The 17515-nt window shown below is 48.7% G+C and overlaps 1 protein-coding gene across 2 annotated transcripts in view; it reads right to left on the bottom strand.

Annotated features, from left to right (window-relative positions):
• Positions 1-17231, bottom strand: part of LONRF2 (LON peptidase N-terminal domain and ring finger 2) — a 35823-nt gene extending 18592 nt beyond the window's left edge. The window contains exon 1 of one of the 2 annotated variants that reach the window (XM_080377291.1): positions 15771-17231. In XM_080377291.1, the coding sequence (XP_080233417.1) occupies positions 15771-16542 (772 nt within the window). In that variant the 5' untranslated portion in view covers positions 16543-17231. The remainder of the gene's footprint in view (positions 1-15770) is intronic. The other variant, XM_080377290.1, reaches the window with a different exon arrangement.
• Between the last annotated feature and the right edge of the window lie 284 nt (positions 17232-17515).

The raw sequence follows: 17515 nt of genomic DNA, 5'->3' as shown, positions 1-17515 counted from the left end.
CATTCCTGTAAGCTTCGCTTTTTTTTTTGAAAAAATTTAAAGAAAAATGTATGCAGCCTTCTTATTTCATATCCACTTGCCACCTGTGTACCTTCGCCCTCCTCCTCAGGGCAGGCAAACCTCTCACGATCACACACATTGCCTCAGTACCCACACATTCATGAACCATTCAGTTTGCATGGATTATGAACATCTCAGGCATTGCTATTCCATCCTTTCCTAATGTCTCTGTAACACATTTTAAGACTGAAATCTTCCTCCAGCATAAAATGTCATAGAACCAGAAAGAAACTTCAGCTGATCCATGCTCAGCTTGTCCACCAGGACCTCCAGGTCTTTTCTGCAGCACTGCTGTCCAGCCCACCCCGCCCTGTTGCACAGGATTACTGTCCCAGGCATGCTTGCCTTTGCTGAAGTAGGCAAGGCTGGTCAGCCCATGCCCCAGGGTGTTGGTCTAAATGCAGCTCTGTCCTCCAGCACATCAAACACTTCTTCCATCCCCAGTTTGGTGTCAGGACCAAACTTGCTGACAGTGCACTCTGCCCACTCGTGGAGGTTGTTAATAAGGTGTTGAACTGCGTCAGTCCCATTACCAACACCTGAGCAATGCCACTGGTAGACATCCACCCAGTAGCAAGCCACTAACCACCACCCCATGCCCCTAATGGTCCAGCCAGTTCTTCACTCCTTCCACCTCTACCTCCCCAGCTTGGCCAGGAGGATGCTGTGGCAGACTGCATCAGCAGCCTTGCAAAAAAACACACTAAGCCCTAAGCAATGTTCCACCTTCATCCACTAAAGCAAATCTCTTCAGAGACGAGATTTAGGTGTGATTTGTTCTCGGTCAGTCTTTATCTTCCTGTGCTAGGAAAGACCCCCAGAGGGCTGGAAGCTGGCTGCTGGAGGGTGGCAGCTAAGTGCAGTAACCCTTACCCAAACATGAGCTGGTTAAAAATTTATTAAATGGCATTTAACTTCAAAAAAGCTTCAAGGTGTGCTGAGAAACAGTACTGCCTCATTTCTACAAATTTTAAACTTCACCTCTAAGCCAGCTCTCTCCAGACTTCTTCTCCAAGCATCACCTCCTGCATGTCCCTATGCAGGGCTCCTGTCTCCGTACCTCTCCTGTTCTCTCTGTCCTCCTATGGCTTCACTGTTTGCATCTTGCCTTAGCATGAGCATCCTAAACATGTCCTCAGTAAGAGCATGTGCCCATGAAAAGCCTAGGCACACACATGCACGGACACACAGAACAATCATGTAACTGCTGCAGGTTGCCACCATTCATTAAGGTCAAGCGCCTACCAGAAGGGATGGCCCAAAATCACATCCCCCTATCACCTCCTTCCCTCCCTTCAGCTGATGCTACCACTCATGCGGCAAACCAGGCTTGTGTGGTTACACAGAGAACCAGAGCAAGCAATCAACTGACTGAGAGCTAATCCAATAAAAACAAATAAATAAAAAGGTTTAAGAGGATCAGTTTCCCCTCAACTGGTTCACTGTACAACCATGCAAATATGAGTGCCAGGACAAGGGATGAGAAGGAAAGGAACAGCAAGGACTGTTGCCTTTTTTGGCTGTAGCATGGACTGATGCCAGATGTACTAATTGCAGAATGACATACCAGGGATGATGCTGCTCCACTTGTCCCAAAGAGTGACGGCTAGAGACTACACCTAAAATAAGGAGCTCTGCAAAAGCTAGCTCACACTGTGGGTTTCTGTGTGGGTTTTGTTTTTGTCTTTGATTGTTTTTTTAACTATTACTACAGCAGTCTGCATGTGTGATCTACGTTTCTAGCTGATAATTCTTAAAAAGACTTCAAGTGAAATTGATGGAAAACAATTAACCCAAGAGCTTCAGATGCAAGCTTTTTTCTTTTAGTAGACGTTGAAATACAAAATCATTTAAATTTAGCTATCTCTTAAACCATCTGTGTTTTCTGTTTGTATTAAATATGAATGCATACTCTGTATTTCTACCATCGTGTCTGCTGCAGAGTATTGCTGGGGACCATACCGAGGAGGATAGACATGGTAAGGACGGAGCACTGGGTGGGGTATTTTTTGGCACCACCGGGGAAAGGAAGCAGTGCAAGATTAGGGGACAGGCAAGCCAGCTTCCTGCGCTTCTGTTCACTACTGCACATGTCAGCCATGCTCATGCTTCCTAGTGCTTTTCAGCACACAGTTCAGCACAGTTCATACATTCAGCAGACCCACAGAAAGACCAGCTTCATCAGCTCTTTTTCAGGACCTTGTCTCCACTGCAAGTTTTAAGCCAAAAAAAGCCACTGCAGAGCACAACGGTGTGGCAAAGGCTACAAGTCCTCCCCAAGCAAAGTCCAAAGGCTCTCACAACACGAAGGGAAAAATAAGCTACTGAAAAAACCCAACCCCACAGCAAACCAGAAAAAGCTACATGTACTCAAGGCTTATACCTATTGTTCACTGAGTCTCAATCAGAAAGCATAATAAGGAAGGTGTGGCCCATATTAATGAGTAACTGGTAAGGAATGTTTAGTTAGCCAAGGCAGACAGAAAGGGGGTTAAGAAAAAAAAAAAACCAACATACAAACCAAACGCAACAGCTCTGCTAAGGAGAGCAGTATTTACGACACTATAGTGTTAACAGGTTTTCTACAGGGAGATGAAGCAGTTAGACAAGACGCCTTAGCAGTGCCCAGCCACCTCCATTCAAGCTCACCCTACTCAGAGGCACATCGGCACAGACCAAAAGCTCACCAGCTCTGCACCTGACCCACATGTCCCCTTGTCCCCTGCCTCCTGTTGCCGGTGGGACCACCCTGGGGGGGCCCACAGCTGTTCCCAGGGCATGGCTAGATGGACTGAAACCTCACTCTGTCAGCAGAACCATGGCATCGGCTGGCTGGCTCCAACTTAGGGTATGTGTTTAAGTGGGAAGAACAAGTGAACATCCAGCTACAGCCTAAATAACTAACTACAGGGTTCCTATAAGCACCGTGATATCGAGTTGTTCCATGCCACCACATGTGCCATGGTGAAAAAAGTCACAGAAGGTGGACAGATATACTTTGAGGACATAAGAGTTTGCAAATGCTGCTAGGTGCCAGTATACCGTAACTGTCAAGTTTGGGGGGGGGGGGGAAGGGAGGGAAGAGACCACCAAAAACTGTAAGTCACACAATAACCAATAGTTTGTTTTAAAATAATGCACCCATTCTTTTTTCTGGAGGTAAAAAAAAAAATCTTTTCTTCTTTAATGAAATGACTTATTATCTCAGGCCAAATTAAAAAAGAAAAGCATAGAAAATTTTACTGTTTCCACAATACCAGCAGATGGCATTTCCTGAATCAAACCCTTCTGGGAGCCTGCAGCTGCACAGCAAAATTTATGTCCTTGTCAGCATCAGGGATCCACTGCTGAGGCTCCAAGGATCTGCAGCTCCAGGCAGCTGGAACGGAGACTTTCAGAGCTACAGGTCCTGGGAGCATTCCCACACAGCTCCCTCCCACTCAGCCACAATCCCACGGCACCAGACAAATCCACGTCCAAGCAATACCCAGAGTGGAGGGGCTTGGTGGCGCTTTGCCTCCTGGACCCTCCTTGGGACCACCATGTATTGCCTACCCTGAATGTGGTTATCAACTTGACTTTTCCAGAAGTGTTAACTTTCTGCTCACACCACCTTTGCACTCATCTGCAGATGTTTGGTAGATTGTGCTTTTACTTATGCAGAAGCTAACAGCCAAAATTACTTTTCCAGATATGCCCAAGCATTCATGTTCTTAAAAAAAAAAAAAAACAAACAACTATGCTGATCCAGCTCAGAAGGCTGACAGTGCAGAAATCCCCAGAATCTCCTTGTGCCAGGAGGGCAATCAAAGCAATTAAGAGGATTCACCAAACCGACCATAGATGACAATAAAAGTTTTACTGTAATAAACTACCACTAAGACTTCTTCCAGGAACTCAGTACAGAAAGAACAAGCTTGAAGTTGCTAGAACTCCCTAATCCTCCTTATCTGACATTTTTTCCTAGAAAAGCATGTTTTATTGAAATCTGTTTCAATCCTAAGCGTATTTCCTGAACGCACGAGCAGAACTCAAACACCACCATAACAAAAAAACCTTTCAGTCTTGTTAGTAAGTCAGTCTATGCAGGAATTCAGGGAAAATTTTTCCCACATTTTAAATAAATTTCTGCCCCTGGAGAGAGGAGGAAATTTGGCTTGCTTTGTTATGTTATGCATTCAGTTCTGAACAATTCAGTACTGAAACTTTTTCATAAGCTTGAAAAATAATATGAAACATTTATTTTTGAGTATTTTGATGAGTAGCATTCCTCAGGGATCCATACTGGGACCAGTGCTGTTCAACATCTTTGTCAGCAACACGGACACTGGGATTGAGGGCACCCTCAGCACATTTGCCAACCCCACCAAGCAGTGTGGTGTGGTCACCAATCTGGAGGAAAGGGAGGCCGTCCAGAGGGACACTGACAGGCTTGAGAGGTGGGCCCGTGTGAACCTCATGAAGTTCAACAAGGCCAAGGGCAAGGTCCTGCACATGGGTCGGGACAATCCCAAGCACAAACACAGGCTGGGCAGAGAATGGATTGAGAGCAGCCATGAGGAAAAAAACTTAGGGGTGTTGGTGGATGAGAAACTCAACATGGCCCAGCAACATGTGCTTGCAGCCCAGAAAGCCAACTGTATTCAGGGTTGCAACAAAAGCCGCTCGGCCAGCAGGTCGAGGGGGGTGATTCTGCCTCTCTGCTCTGATCTGGTGAGACCCCCCTGCAGTGCTGCATCCAGCTCTGGGGCCCCCAATGTAAGAAGGACCTGGACCTGTTGGACAGAGTCCAGAGGAGAGCCATGAAGACAGTTAGAAGGCTGGAGCACCTCCCCTATCAAGACAGGCTGAGAGAGCTGGGGTTGCTCAGCCTGGAGAAGACAAAGCTCCAGGGAGACCTTACAGCAGCCTTCCAGTACCCAAAGGGGGCCTGCAGGAAAGCTGGAGAGGGACATTTTACAAGGGCAGGCAGTGCTAGGGCATTGGGGAATGGCTTTAAGCTGAAAGAGGGTAGATTTAGATGAGCTATAAAGGAAGAAATTCTTCACTCTGAGGGTGGTGAGGCACTGGAACAGGCTGCCCAGAGAAGCTGTGATGCCCCATCCCTGGAGGTGTTCAAAGCCAGGCTGGACGGGGCTCTGAGCAACCTGGTCTAGTGGAAGGTGCCCCTGCCCATGGCAGGGCAGTTGGAACTAGATGATCTTTAAGGTCCTTTCCAACCAGACCATTCTATAATTTCAGTGAAAAATTAGCAAGATTTAGTCATCAACTGAACAGCAAGCTAGTTTCTCTCCTCCAGATTGCATGCAAGCATGAGAAGTCTGCACACACAAAAAATGGATGGACAGGGGTTGTTTGGTGTAGGATGGGAGGGAAGGGTGGTAAAGGAAGGAGTACACTTGATAAAATAATTAACAGAAGAAGTAAAGACATTCAGGACATTCAAATAAAACTTCACTCCACAGCAAAAACGAAAACCAGGGTCAGCCTCCCAGAACTGATGAAGAGGGACAATGAACATGATGGCATATTTGCAGCCAGCAAGCCCATCTTTTCTCCCTTATCAGTCCACCTTAATTGGATTAATAACTAGATTTAAAAAATAATAATATTTTCTCTAATATTATGGCTTTTCCTCCCTGCATTTACATCACTCGCAGTCTTCAGGAGGTAAAGTAACTGAAGACCTCAGAAGAAGCATGCAAGAGGTTTTAGTGCATAAAAGGATGCAAGAAAAGATGCCTCTTCCTCCATAAGCCCACTCTTGCAACCAAGCACCCTTCTACCGTGACTACAAAGCAGGCACTCATGAACAGTACTCTGCAGGGAAACATAACATCTATTTCCACTGGGTGACCAACACTGGCAGACACAGCAACACAGAAGTTTAGAGGCTCTTGAAATAGGCTGCAGTAAGGAGGAGCAGCACCACAGGGTACCAGCATCCTCCATCAGAGCCTGCACCACCAGGCAGCAGCTGGTTTGCGAGTGCAAAGGCTGCCTCCTTCATCCACAGCCACACTGCCAACAGCCAGTGTTACAAGAAACATAACTTCCTCTGATGGAATCTCTCCTCCATCAAACTTTTTTTTTTTAATCTTCATGCAGGTATGAAGTATTTTTTCTTCATGGTTTTCTTTGTTCAGAAGGGCCCATTGCAAATTTCAAAAAGCCACCCCAAGCCAAACTTTTCTCCCCCATCACCTCCACAGTGAAGGCAATTCAGACACGACCAGAGCGCCCCAGTATGGCTCATTTGCACTAAGCAGCTACAGAACTGGTCTGTGCCTTACTGGGGATTTCACCCCTACACATAACCTAAGCTCACAGCACACTGAGATGATAAAGCAGAGACCTGTTTAAACTGGACAAGCTGCAGCCACCACTTCGCTAGCAGAAATGAAGGGGCAATGCTCCCCCTCTTCCCCTCCCACCCAAAGATACAGGACCATCAACCCACTTGCTTCTTTGCCACCCTGCAGCATGCTTACCTACGTGCTCTCTGGTCTGGGGCTAGGGAGACATCAAGAAACTCCCTCGTATTATCACTTTGACTGAAAAGACACTGAATAGTGATAGGACAAGGGCTAGTAGCTTTAAACTGAAAGAGGGTAGATTTAGATTAGATTTAAGGAAGAAAATCTTTACTGCGAGGGTGGTGAGGCACTGGCACAGGTTTCCCAGAGAAGCTGTGATGCCCCATCCCTGGAGGTGTTCAAGGCCAGGCTGGATGGGGCTCTGAGCAACCTGGTCTAGTGGAAGGGGGGATGAAACCACATGATCGTTAAGGTCCCTTCCAATCCAAACTATTCTATGAAGAACACACCATTTTAAGACCAAACTAACTTCTTTCTAGGCCTCTGTATTTTGCTGTTCAAAAGCCCAGACTGAAGAATAGATTCTTCTGTGTGCTGGACAAAAAGTTTTAGATTCCCAGCAGTTTTATTTCAGGCTCAGGAAGTGCTCAGCTAGGAAGCTCCACATGTTATTTAATGCTGGACTGTCATTACCACTAAGCACAGCTAATCACCACTCCCATCATTACTCGGGAGAAACATTTTAAGGAAAGTTATGCGCTACGTGGAAGCAGACCTGCTACAAAGAAGGTGCAGCTAACTTTGTCCTTGCTTTTCTGTTGTACCTCTAGCATCACAAGGCAGAAGCATGTCAGACCACTTCCAGTAACCTACGGTTCAGCTTTCATTTCCACAACTGCAGGGCCAACAATAACCTTTTTTACAAACCCATTAAGTGGTGAATTGCATGGTACAGCAGAAGTCCTCAATTCAAGAATGTTTCAGCATAGAGCTAAGCATAATACATTAGATTATTACTCCCTCCTACCCAAATCCTAATCTTTCAAGACTGCTAGATGCATGCTACTCTTCTTAGGCAACATAGCATGAATCAAGACCCCTTCCCTCTATTTTCAGTTCTACTCTACCATTTGAGCATTTGGGCACTGCTTCAGGTGACATAACCCAAGTACATCCATGGCTGCTTAGCCCTAGTATAATATAACTATTAAGTACACAAACGTGACTCATCTTCAATGCTTACTAGTTCTCCCAGCATTTAGTTCAGGGTTCAGGCAAGGTTTCCTACCAAAGTCCCAGTCAGAACTGCAGTATCCTCAAACAGCAGGTACAGAGAGTGTCCAAAAGCATGATGCCTACAGACTGAAGTATGAAGATTTAACAAGCAAGCTTCAAAACCGAAACAAAACACCTCAAGAGGTCAACCCCCTGCATGATCTCCAAAGCACCCAAGGAAAAGTCCTGATCCCCCCTAGGAACAGGGAGCTGTGCTCAGTGCACATGAACCTGCAATTGCAAGGAGACTCCAAAGATGCGTGGTGCTTCACAGCCAGGAGGGACCAGCTATGATTCTAGTTAACAAGATCATTTTACAGCCACACATTCTATCATAATAGAACTTCACCGGTGATTACCTAGTTGCTCCCTTTGTCATGATCAGTGTATCAGCTACGTTTCTACCAATTACTCTTTAGGTCTCTATAATCTTTTCTTTTTCCAGTTAAAGCTTATCTCAGCCCAGAATTTCTGGCTCTCTGCAAGCTACAAAAAGGATCTTCTTGTTTCTCAGTTATTACCTCACTGCTGCTGTCCTCAAATAAAGGAAATCACTTAATGCATTTATAAAAGAGAAAAGGAGTCATGCAGTACCCTGCTAATTTTAAGATTGGGAAGCACAAGTCAGTTCTATAAATGTCTTCTTCCAAAAGCAAAAGACATTCTGTTATACTTTATCACAGCAGAAGAAAAAATATGCTGTTTGAAGAGACTTCAGACTTTCTGATGTGTAAGTATGGTTTGTTCTCTAGGACTGCTGAAGTAGTTCAATTATTTATAGGAAATTATTCCAAGTTACATACGGGGCGTGGAGCAGAAATACCCTATCTTAACTGGTACATAGCTGTAAGTTACATGAGAAATGTTAACTACTTAAAACCACACCCAAAGACTGTCTACTGTACAGCATGATGCCTTCTCGCCTTTGTGTCGGTGATGGATAGGCCTCCTGTCCACCATGGCCTTACTCTTACAGCCCCCCAAAGCAGATCCTCCGGAAGCAGGCAAAACTTCCAGAGATCCAGCTACAGGATCTGAGCTTCCAACTGCAAGCCCTTTACAAATTAGGAGTAATACGAGCTCCTGCTCTGAAGTACTTGACATGTTTCCAGTGCTGTCACAGATGAAGTATTTACTACTATTTTTCAAGCACTACCTCAGCAAAAAGAAAAATAGATAAATGGGGCGGGAGGGCTGAGGGACAGAAATCTGCAAAGTATTTTCTGTTTAAAAATAGCTCTCAGACTACTGCAACAGTCTCTAGGTAACCTTGACTCCTACTTTTACACATTTTTCTGCCCCTGTAAAAAAGAACAAAGAGCTTTTGGAGGCACGTTTTAAGCAGATTCCAAGAGACGTTTTTACAAAGGGATGGGAAAGTTCCTTTTTTAGCACAAATCCTCTAGGCAGCAAGCAACTACTATTATTTGTAGCATGAAATTTCAGGAAGACTACCTCTCATTCTTCACTTGGACATCACACTTCCTTTTAGGAGCTACAAAATTAAGTATCTTTCTGATTAATTACCAAATGACTGAACCATTTGCTGTTCCAGCAGTCAGGACAGCTGTCTACTATGGCTTTTTTTTGTTAATAGCTGGTACAACATCAAAAACTTACTACTTTACTACTGGAAAGCATTCCCAAGACCCTGTGAGGACAACTTGGTCAACCTCTTTTTTTTAAGCACATCAGAAAAAGACAACTGACCTTATCTTCTAATAACAATCTTCTAGAAATAAAGTACAAAAGAAGAGACCATTAAAGTATACTTAATGCACTTAATTCACATATAGGCACGTGTGGACATGCTCTAGAGGTTTTCTTTGAACAACGTGACTTCAGTGCAAGCGCACTACTAAGGAGCACAAGCTCTCAGAACACAGCAGCAGAATTAATAAAATGCATACTATGGCATCAGTCACCTTTATAAAAAATTAAACACAGCTTTCTAAAGAGAGGTCAGCAGCTTCCCTTTGCAAACAGGGACCCTTCCTTGCTTCTTCTGAGCTTGACCCACAACTAACAGAAACCCTTCACCTGTCAGGTCTGCAGTAGAATAAGCACCAGGAGGCCGTCCCACCAGCCCACCAAGGAATTCAGAAGCATGCATGGAAGGAAAACGTCCCAGCAAATAAATTTCGGGGCACAGCAAAATGCTCGCCCATAGCCATCTTTCTCATGGCTGTAAAGCACTCAGCCCAAATCCAAGAATGTTCAGCTGGAAGTTTACCTTTGCCATGCTCTCCAGGAAGCAGTGCAACCCCACAACCTGTCACACACCTAGCAGGAAAATCCACAGCAGTTGCTCTTGAATCAACTTGCACTGACGATCTGTAGCTTTAACAGCTTGAGAGCCAGCATGGAAGGTGAACAGATGCAGAAAGACACACTTTTTATGTGCAACATTGCTAAGTTGTTGGGGTTTTTTTACCTATTATGAGAATTACCAAAATAAAGGGAAGGGAAGGAAAAGCCAAAGATACACACCAACTACCCACCCAACTAGCCAGTACACCAAGAGTAGTGTAATTGAATTCATTTCCAGAGACACCAATGTGAACAAACAAGCAGAGGAGACAGGACAAGGTGGCAATGATGGTTTACACATCCTCTGTACCGAGGTCAAACCATCCCGCTTGCTACAGAAGCAACGCAGTGGCCTCAATCAAGATCAGGAGCATGGAGGCAGCCAAGCCCCTCCCCACCCAATCTCAATGCTTGGCATGGGAGGACAATGAGGGTACAGTGACCCACAGCAGATGAACCCCCAGCACACTACCTAAAACAGCCCCGTGAGCAAGGCTGGGGTGCAGAAGCCAGCACCGACACCATTCTAAGAGGCTCTGTCTGCTTGAGAACAGGCACATTCTGGCCTGAGGCCTCATCCTCGCACGCCCAATGCTCCCCCTTTATGACCCTTTCCTACTGCCTCCTGGTCTGCCCTGCCCCCTTAATTCTTATGAAGTAAGAATCTGGAAGGCCCCAGATAAATTTCCATTAATTGCTTGACCACAAAATAAATTAGTGCTGAGTGGCCACATTAAGTTTAAGAGGCCAATTTATGGTGAACACCCGCTGGCATGAGAAGGGAGAAGCCTCTTTCCCCTGAGGTCTGGCCAAGAGAGGCAGATCCTTCTCTTTCCACCAAAGCTCAGGAAAGCTCCTACATTTTGGTTCTAGCAACACCCCAGCCACCACTCCATGGGCCGGAGATCAGCATGCAGCTCTATACCCCAGGAGATAAGAGACAGAGCATCTCCAGCACCCAGGCGGCGTCTCCCTCACCCTGCAGCATGCTACCTCTGACACCGCGTCAGCTCTGCTGCAAACTCACCTCTTCTCCTTGGCCTTTCCTGTGCCATCCTTTACCCACTGGAAGTGGGAGATCCATGTAAAGGACTTTGGAAGAAAAGGACCCCTTTGCACTAGTATCTGTCCTTAACTCCATGTTTCTAAAACTGATACAACCAAGCTTTATCTCCTACGTGCTTATTCTGAACCCCCTGGGGATGGAGCCAGGGAGATTAAAATGCTGGGCAATTTGAGCAGCTACATGCATTAGCTATCCTCTCTTCCCAGGAGAAACCTGTTTCTGCTCTGAAAGAGCCCGTCACACCAGAAGTAAACACAACCACTCTGAGGGATTGCTGCAAATTTTACTGCTCTCTAGAGACAGCAACAATTCCCAGGCTTGGCAGACTTTGCAGCAGTGGGTAATTACACGCCAGAGCCAACATGCCTCTTGCAAAAACAAGGTGTCCTGGCATGCCGGTGTCCAGATAACAATGTGTGCTACTCTGTTAGGAGCCAGACACAATGGCACAGCACACAGCAGGCAAGCAAGCACCTGCTTCGCTGCACCACAGGAGCCAGCGCACGGCCATCCCTCCCCACCTGACACAGCTCGTTCAGGATTAGGGTCAGGCAGGCACAGCAGAGCCACAGCCCTGCGTGCAGGCTTGAGAGACCACCCGAGAGCTGTAACCACTGACACAGCTCAGGAACCAGAGCCACTGCAAAGACAGCAGCAGCAACAGGAGCCAGAGGACTGCACTGCTGAGCTTTTTACCTCTGAGCAGGCATCTTCAGGCTTATTTACAGGGAAGGCACAAGATGCTAACAGGCCGTCTCAGTAGGAAGAAGGGCACAGTGAAATGCCCACTGAAGGCACAAGCCACTGCCACCCAAATCCTCTTACACTCTTCGTGTGTTTGCTTACAAGCAGGCCCTCACCCCAAGGATAGCTCAGTCTCCTTCAGAGCTGTATAGCATCCAATTGTAAAATCTGCAGACTAGTACAGCATGCTCCTACCTGGCCTGCCTAAGACAGTATCTTTTGATAAATACTGTTCCCTAAAAGTGAACTGTGTTTTCATGTTCCCACCCCACCATGATAGTCTTTGGCCATATGAAGTTCCACATGGTACTTGGGAAAAGCCCTATTCATTATCTTCCCTATGAAGCGACAACCACCTGCTACCTCTGTAACTGGGAATTGCTTTCTAGAAAGAGAAAAAAAACAAAACACTCCCACAAGCACATCCTCAAATGCCCACATTAATTTGTCACTGAAATCTCTCTTCCTTTAGTTTCAGACACACAGCTTAAAGGGTCTGTACACCTGGATACAGAGACAGCTGTAGTCCTCCCAGGCACAGTCCCTCCAGACAGCATCTCGTCACAGAGCAGCAGGTGACAGGAAAAAGAGTGCAGAAAGCACCTACTGCACACACACACAAAAAAATCCCTAAACAAAAAAACCCAACCCTGCACACATATGTTAATATATTTCAGTTTAATTGACCTAAAAGCTCATATAATCAGAAGACCAATTAGAAGAGAAGTGAAACCCACCTCATACCCCAACTCCTTTCATTTCATCTGCCTGAGGACCAGCCCCAAGAGCAAGATTTGGGCAATACTTGGCATTATGATGGCTGAACAACATAAACCTTGGCACAGAGTGATCCAGCTGGAAACAAATGCTTCCTTTCAAGCAGCCTGACATGTGCTTGCTTTGAAGCTGTGGAAATTAGATACCTTGCAATAATGAGGGATCTATTCCAACCTCTACAGCAGCAAAAAAGACAGCAACTTTGTTTAAAACAGCAGAGATCACCAAGCTGCAAGCATCTCAAGAGGACTAGAAAGATCAAATAGTAAAGCTGATTTCCTTAAAATGAACAACAAAAAAACCTCACACACCCACACTTCAATCCATAGCAGACTCTGATAGAGGGAGCACGGGAGCAGTAGCAGCACTGTAAATCAGATAGTCTTGCAAAAGCTTCCTTTTAGCAAGTATGTTCATCTTTTGTTGTTAACTAACTAGTTCAGCTGGAAAAGTTGACAATTTGAAGGCATACGGACCTCTTCTGAGACCAGACTGTACTGGAAATAAGCATACTGGCTATATGACAGGAGACTTTTATAGTTTAGACTTGAAGCGCCTGCAAATCAGAAGACAGAAGGTTGCAACGAGAATGAAAAGAAGAGATTGGTAACTGGAAAACTTGCTTTAATATTACATCACACAAAGCCAGTTGTTGCAGATGAAGCAGGAAAGTACTCCACAAGAAGCACCAGTAAAGAAATCCCACCAATCCTTGCGTCCTGCCAAGAAGCCTGGAGTTTTACCTAACTTTATACAGCAATTGTATAATCAGTGTATTCACCTGCCTTCACCCTCTAAAAAGAAATTGAAAGGACACCCATGCCCTTGACTCAATAGTAATACATAAGCATCTTTGAGGCTAAAAAAAAATCAGTTATTTTCTCACGCACCGACAGTCTTAAATACCTGACAGTGGCTCATAAGCATTTAAAGTTGCCCTTATGCCAACACTTAAGAAGTACTAACAGTCAGAAGACAGCCATGGTGGGATTTTGTTGTTGTTTGTTTGGGTTTGGCTGGTTGTTTTTTTTTTTCCTCTACTATTTACTGTGTTATGTGGCTGGAAAGCAAGAAGGCAACTCCAGCAAGCCAAAAGGCAACACCAGATGAACATTAAGAATTTCAGAACGTGAGGCTCAGACAGCAGTTTGACCTGTGAGAAATGGCACTGGCACACACAAAACAGTTTACAAGGTGAAGGGCTGGGGGGCGGGCTGCCCTTCAGCAACAGGAATTTGTCTCTGCTACTGGGAAGTTAGCAAGTATCAGCCTATGGTTTTAGGATTTCAAAAGCTAGCAAGATACCTGCTATTATTTTTAATAAGACATTTAAAAAAAAATCTTGTTAAGCAATTTTAGCATTACTGACAGGGTGAGGAGTTTCTGAACAGATTCCCAGCATGCTTGGAAAATCACAGAAAACAGCAATAAGGACACAAGGGAGTTATCTCAAGACCCCGATGCAGAGCAGCCACGGCTGGACATGTGTGCTCCAGGGACAGGAAGGGGAAGGACAGGCTGTGCAGTTGCGCTAGCAACACGCTACCATCTTCTCTCTCCTTTCACCCCTGCACAGACACAGCAAGAAGCACACACGACAGTAAGAAACAGTCCTCTAAAAAAAAAAAATCACATCAAGCACTTATTTCATTGGAGAGATGATACTTTCCCCAGCAGTGGGACCCTGAACCCAATACATTAAGAGGCTCCACTACTGAAAGAAAACTCGGTGGATCCACCAGTGACCTACATCAAGCCTCTCCCCTCCCTCTGCTTCACCTTCCTTCTTGGGTTCTCCATCCTGCCCTACTTTAAGAGAGATTACTTCAGCTAAACCACATAATAGTTTTACAGAGAGACTCAGCTAGGACTGAAAACTTGTCGCATCTAGCTGGAAAACTGGAATAAATAGCAGAAGTAATGGTTTCCACAGCCAGCATCAGCTGTGAAGCGACAGTATTGCCATGCAGTCACCAAGTCTTGTACCTCTGCTGTCATGCAACCACAGCAAAAAAAAAAAAAAAACAAAAGCAAGTCAGGGACTAGCATAGTGGTGCATTTCTCTCCACAGCTGCCAGCAAAATAATAATTAAAAAAAATATATCAGAAGCATTTATCCTTAGATGTAAAAACTAGGCACAAGCAAAGTAATTTTAATCAAAGCAGGGAAGGAGCTTTTCCAAACAGGAAAGACAGTTTTCTCTACATTCGTCTTCCAAAGAGATTTACCCGCAGGATTTCGTCTCTACTAACATGATGACCGAGGCTTTCTCCCCCTTCCTCGTCAATTAAACCGGACATCTATCACGCTCAGCCCGGAGGAGTGGCAGATCCCGGGGGATTTGCTGAGATCCCGGCTCCACGCCTCTCTCCAGGCGTCTGAGATACTCATGGTGTTGTACCACCCCCACCGCTTGCAGAGCAAACAAGCCGGGAGCACGCACGCACACAAGCATTACTATAAGGCTACAACCGAGCGAGCAGGATCCACCTACTACTCGGCACAGAGACTGAAAACAACCTAGTTCTGATAAACTACGGCTGCCATGGGTTTGGCAGAGGAAGAAGGTAGACTGTGCCATTTTTCTTGAAATCCAGGCTCCAGAGAACACTTTGCACACAGAAATGCTGCATGCCTATAGAGAGGTTACACTCAAAACACAGGCGGACCATCTCCGCCAGCCAAAACGCGGATTTATCTCGAGTATTTTGCGCAGTGTAAGGTAAAGGAAAAATTCTGAGCCTTTATGCCTATTGATGTTGCCCTAAAGGTTTTTAAGGGCTGCGTTCTGCTGAAGATACAACCGCTTGCAGCTGAATGAATCCGACCCACACGGTTTTTTCTTCCACAAAACCGCGGCACGACCGCTCCTGCGTTATCTTTTACTAAAAGATGGTTTCCCCACAAATAGGAAAGCGGGTTTTCTAGAAATACTGCATAATGAGTCATAGACAGCAAGCAGCTAAACGCCAGGCACCTTCTGAGCAAGGACAAAAATAACAGCGGAACAAAAATAGCCATTCACTTTGGGGGGGGTGGGTGGGGGGGTGAGGAAACCCGCTGGGAGGACTCATTCTGAAAACTTCCCCCAGGTGCCCCCTCCCACCACAGCCCCCCGGCCCAGAGCAGCCGTGCGGGGAAGGGGCTGCCCCCGCCTCGCCCCCCTCCTCCTCTTCCTCCTCCGCCCGCCCCCCTTTCCCCCCCCTTCGCCGCTCCTCACCCATCTCCAGGGCCTGGTTGTACTTCTCCAGGGCGGCCGGCAGCTCCTGCCGCTCCCGCAGCGCGTCGCCCTCGGCGCGGAGCCGCCGCGCCCGGCTCTCGGCGCCGAACCACTTGTGCAGCAGGTTGCCCAGCACCACGTTGACCCGCGGGCGGGCGGCGGGCGACGGCGGCGAGGTGGCGGCGGGGGTCGGCTCGGCGGGGCGGCGCGGGCGGTGGCAGCGGCCGCAGTCGCCCGGCTCGGCGCAGCGGCGGCAGTGGGTGTGCCCGCAGTGCAGGGTCACCGGCTCGCACAGCAGCCGCCGGCACAGCGGGCAGGCGAAGAGCTCGGGCGGGCGGCAGCACGCCGGGTCGCCCAGCACCTCGCCCTCCGCCCCGCCGCCGCCGGGGCCGCCGCTCCCCCAGGGCGGGAGGCGCAGCTCCTTGTCACGGATGCTGAGGGCGAAGCTCTCGGCCAGCTCCCGCAGCTCCTCGGGCCGCAGCCGCGCAAGCCGCGCCGCCGCGCCGTAGGCGTCCAGCGCCTCGGCCATGCGGCCGGCCCGCGCCAGCGCGTCGGCGCGTCGGAGGCACAGGCCCCGCTCGGGCTGCGGCAGCCCCGCCAGCTCCGAGCCGTAGATCTCGGCCGCCAGCTCGAAGTTGCCGCCGCGGAAGGCCTCCTCCGCCACCTGCAGCATCTCGGCGCAGGGTCCCCCCGCCGCCGCCGCCGCGGACCTGGTCCCGGTCCCGGCCCCGGCGGCGGGGGGCAGCGCGCAGGGCCCCGGGCCCAGCTCCATGCCCGCGCGGCGCCGCCGGCCCCCGGCCGCCCTACTCCATGCCGGGCCCGCGGCGCTGCCGACTCCGGCTCCTTCCTGGGAGGAGGCGGCAACGGAAGGGAGGGAGGGAGGGGGCGGGTCACACCGCTGCAGCAGGGGGGCGGCTCCCGGGACGGGGGATGGCGGAGGGGAGGGAGAGGATGGCGGGCAGCTCGCACCGCCCCCGCGGGCCCGGCTCCCGGCTTATGTAAGGGGCGGCCGGTTGTGTAAGCCGCCTCCGGCCGCCCTTCCCCGGGGCGGCGGCGCGGAAGGAGCCGCGCTTCTCCCCTACCTCCGGGCCCGCCCGGCGGCCGCTGCCAGGTGCCGGTGCCGCACGTGCCCGCCTGCCGCCGCCCCGCCCGCACGTGCGCCCGGCCCACCGGCGGCGGCGGCTGCCGCGGGAGCGGGGCGGTGGGGGGGTGGGTTTCCGTTGTGCGGCCCCCGCTGGGCTCGGCCTCTTCCTTCCCGTTTCCTGGTGCCCGGCCTTAACCGCTTCCTCGCCGCGGGGCGACGGAGGGGGGGCAGCCCCGCCCCTCCCGCCGCCGCCGGGACCCCCCCGGGCTCCGCCGCGCGTGGGGCGAGCAGCACCGCACGGGGGTCCGGGGCGCGGTACCCGCTGCGGCGCCGTTGGGTTTCCCTGGTCCCCGAGGACGCGAGCACGTGTTGTCTCGCACAGAACAGACCGAAAATACTAACGTTTCCCGAAGAGCCCGGCGCCAGCAAACCGGCAGCGCTGCCGGCCCAGCTTGGGACCCGCGAGTCGTGCTGAGCACTGGCTTGTGTATCGGCAGCAACAATAAAGATAATGCAGCTGGAAGTTAGTTAATCATGCGTGAGTCAGAAAGGAATCCAACTCGCTCCGCAGGAACAACAGGAGTGAAAAAAAAAAAATAGGCAACGTTTATTTTAGACACAGCTGTAAACAAACCGTTCGGAGCAGCAGAGAGCCTGTCAG

The sequence above is a fragment of the Falco punctatus genome (genome assembly GCF_963210335.1).
Source record: "Falco punctatus genome assembly, chromosome: 2".
Taxonomy (NCBI): Eukaryota; Metazoa; Chordata; class Aves; order Falconiformes; family Falconidae; genus Falco; species Falco punctatus.
This window is presented reverse-complemented; position numbering and strand designations above follow the sequence as displayed.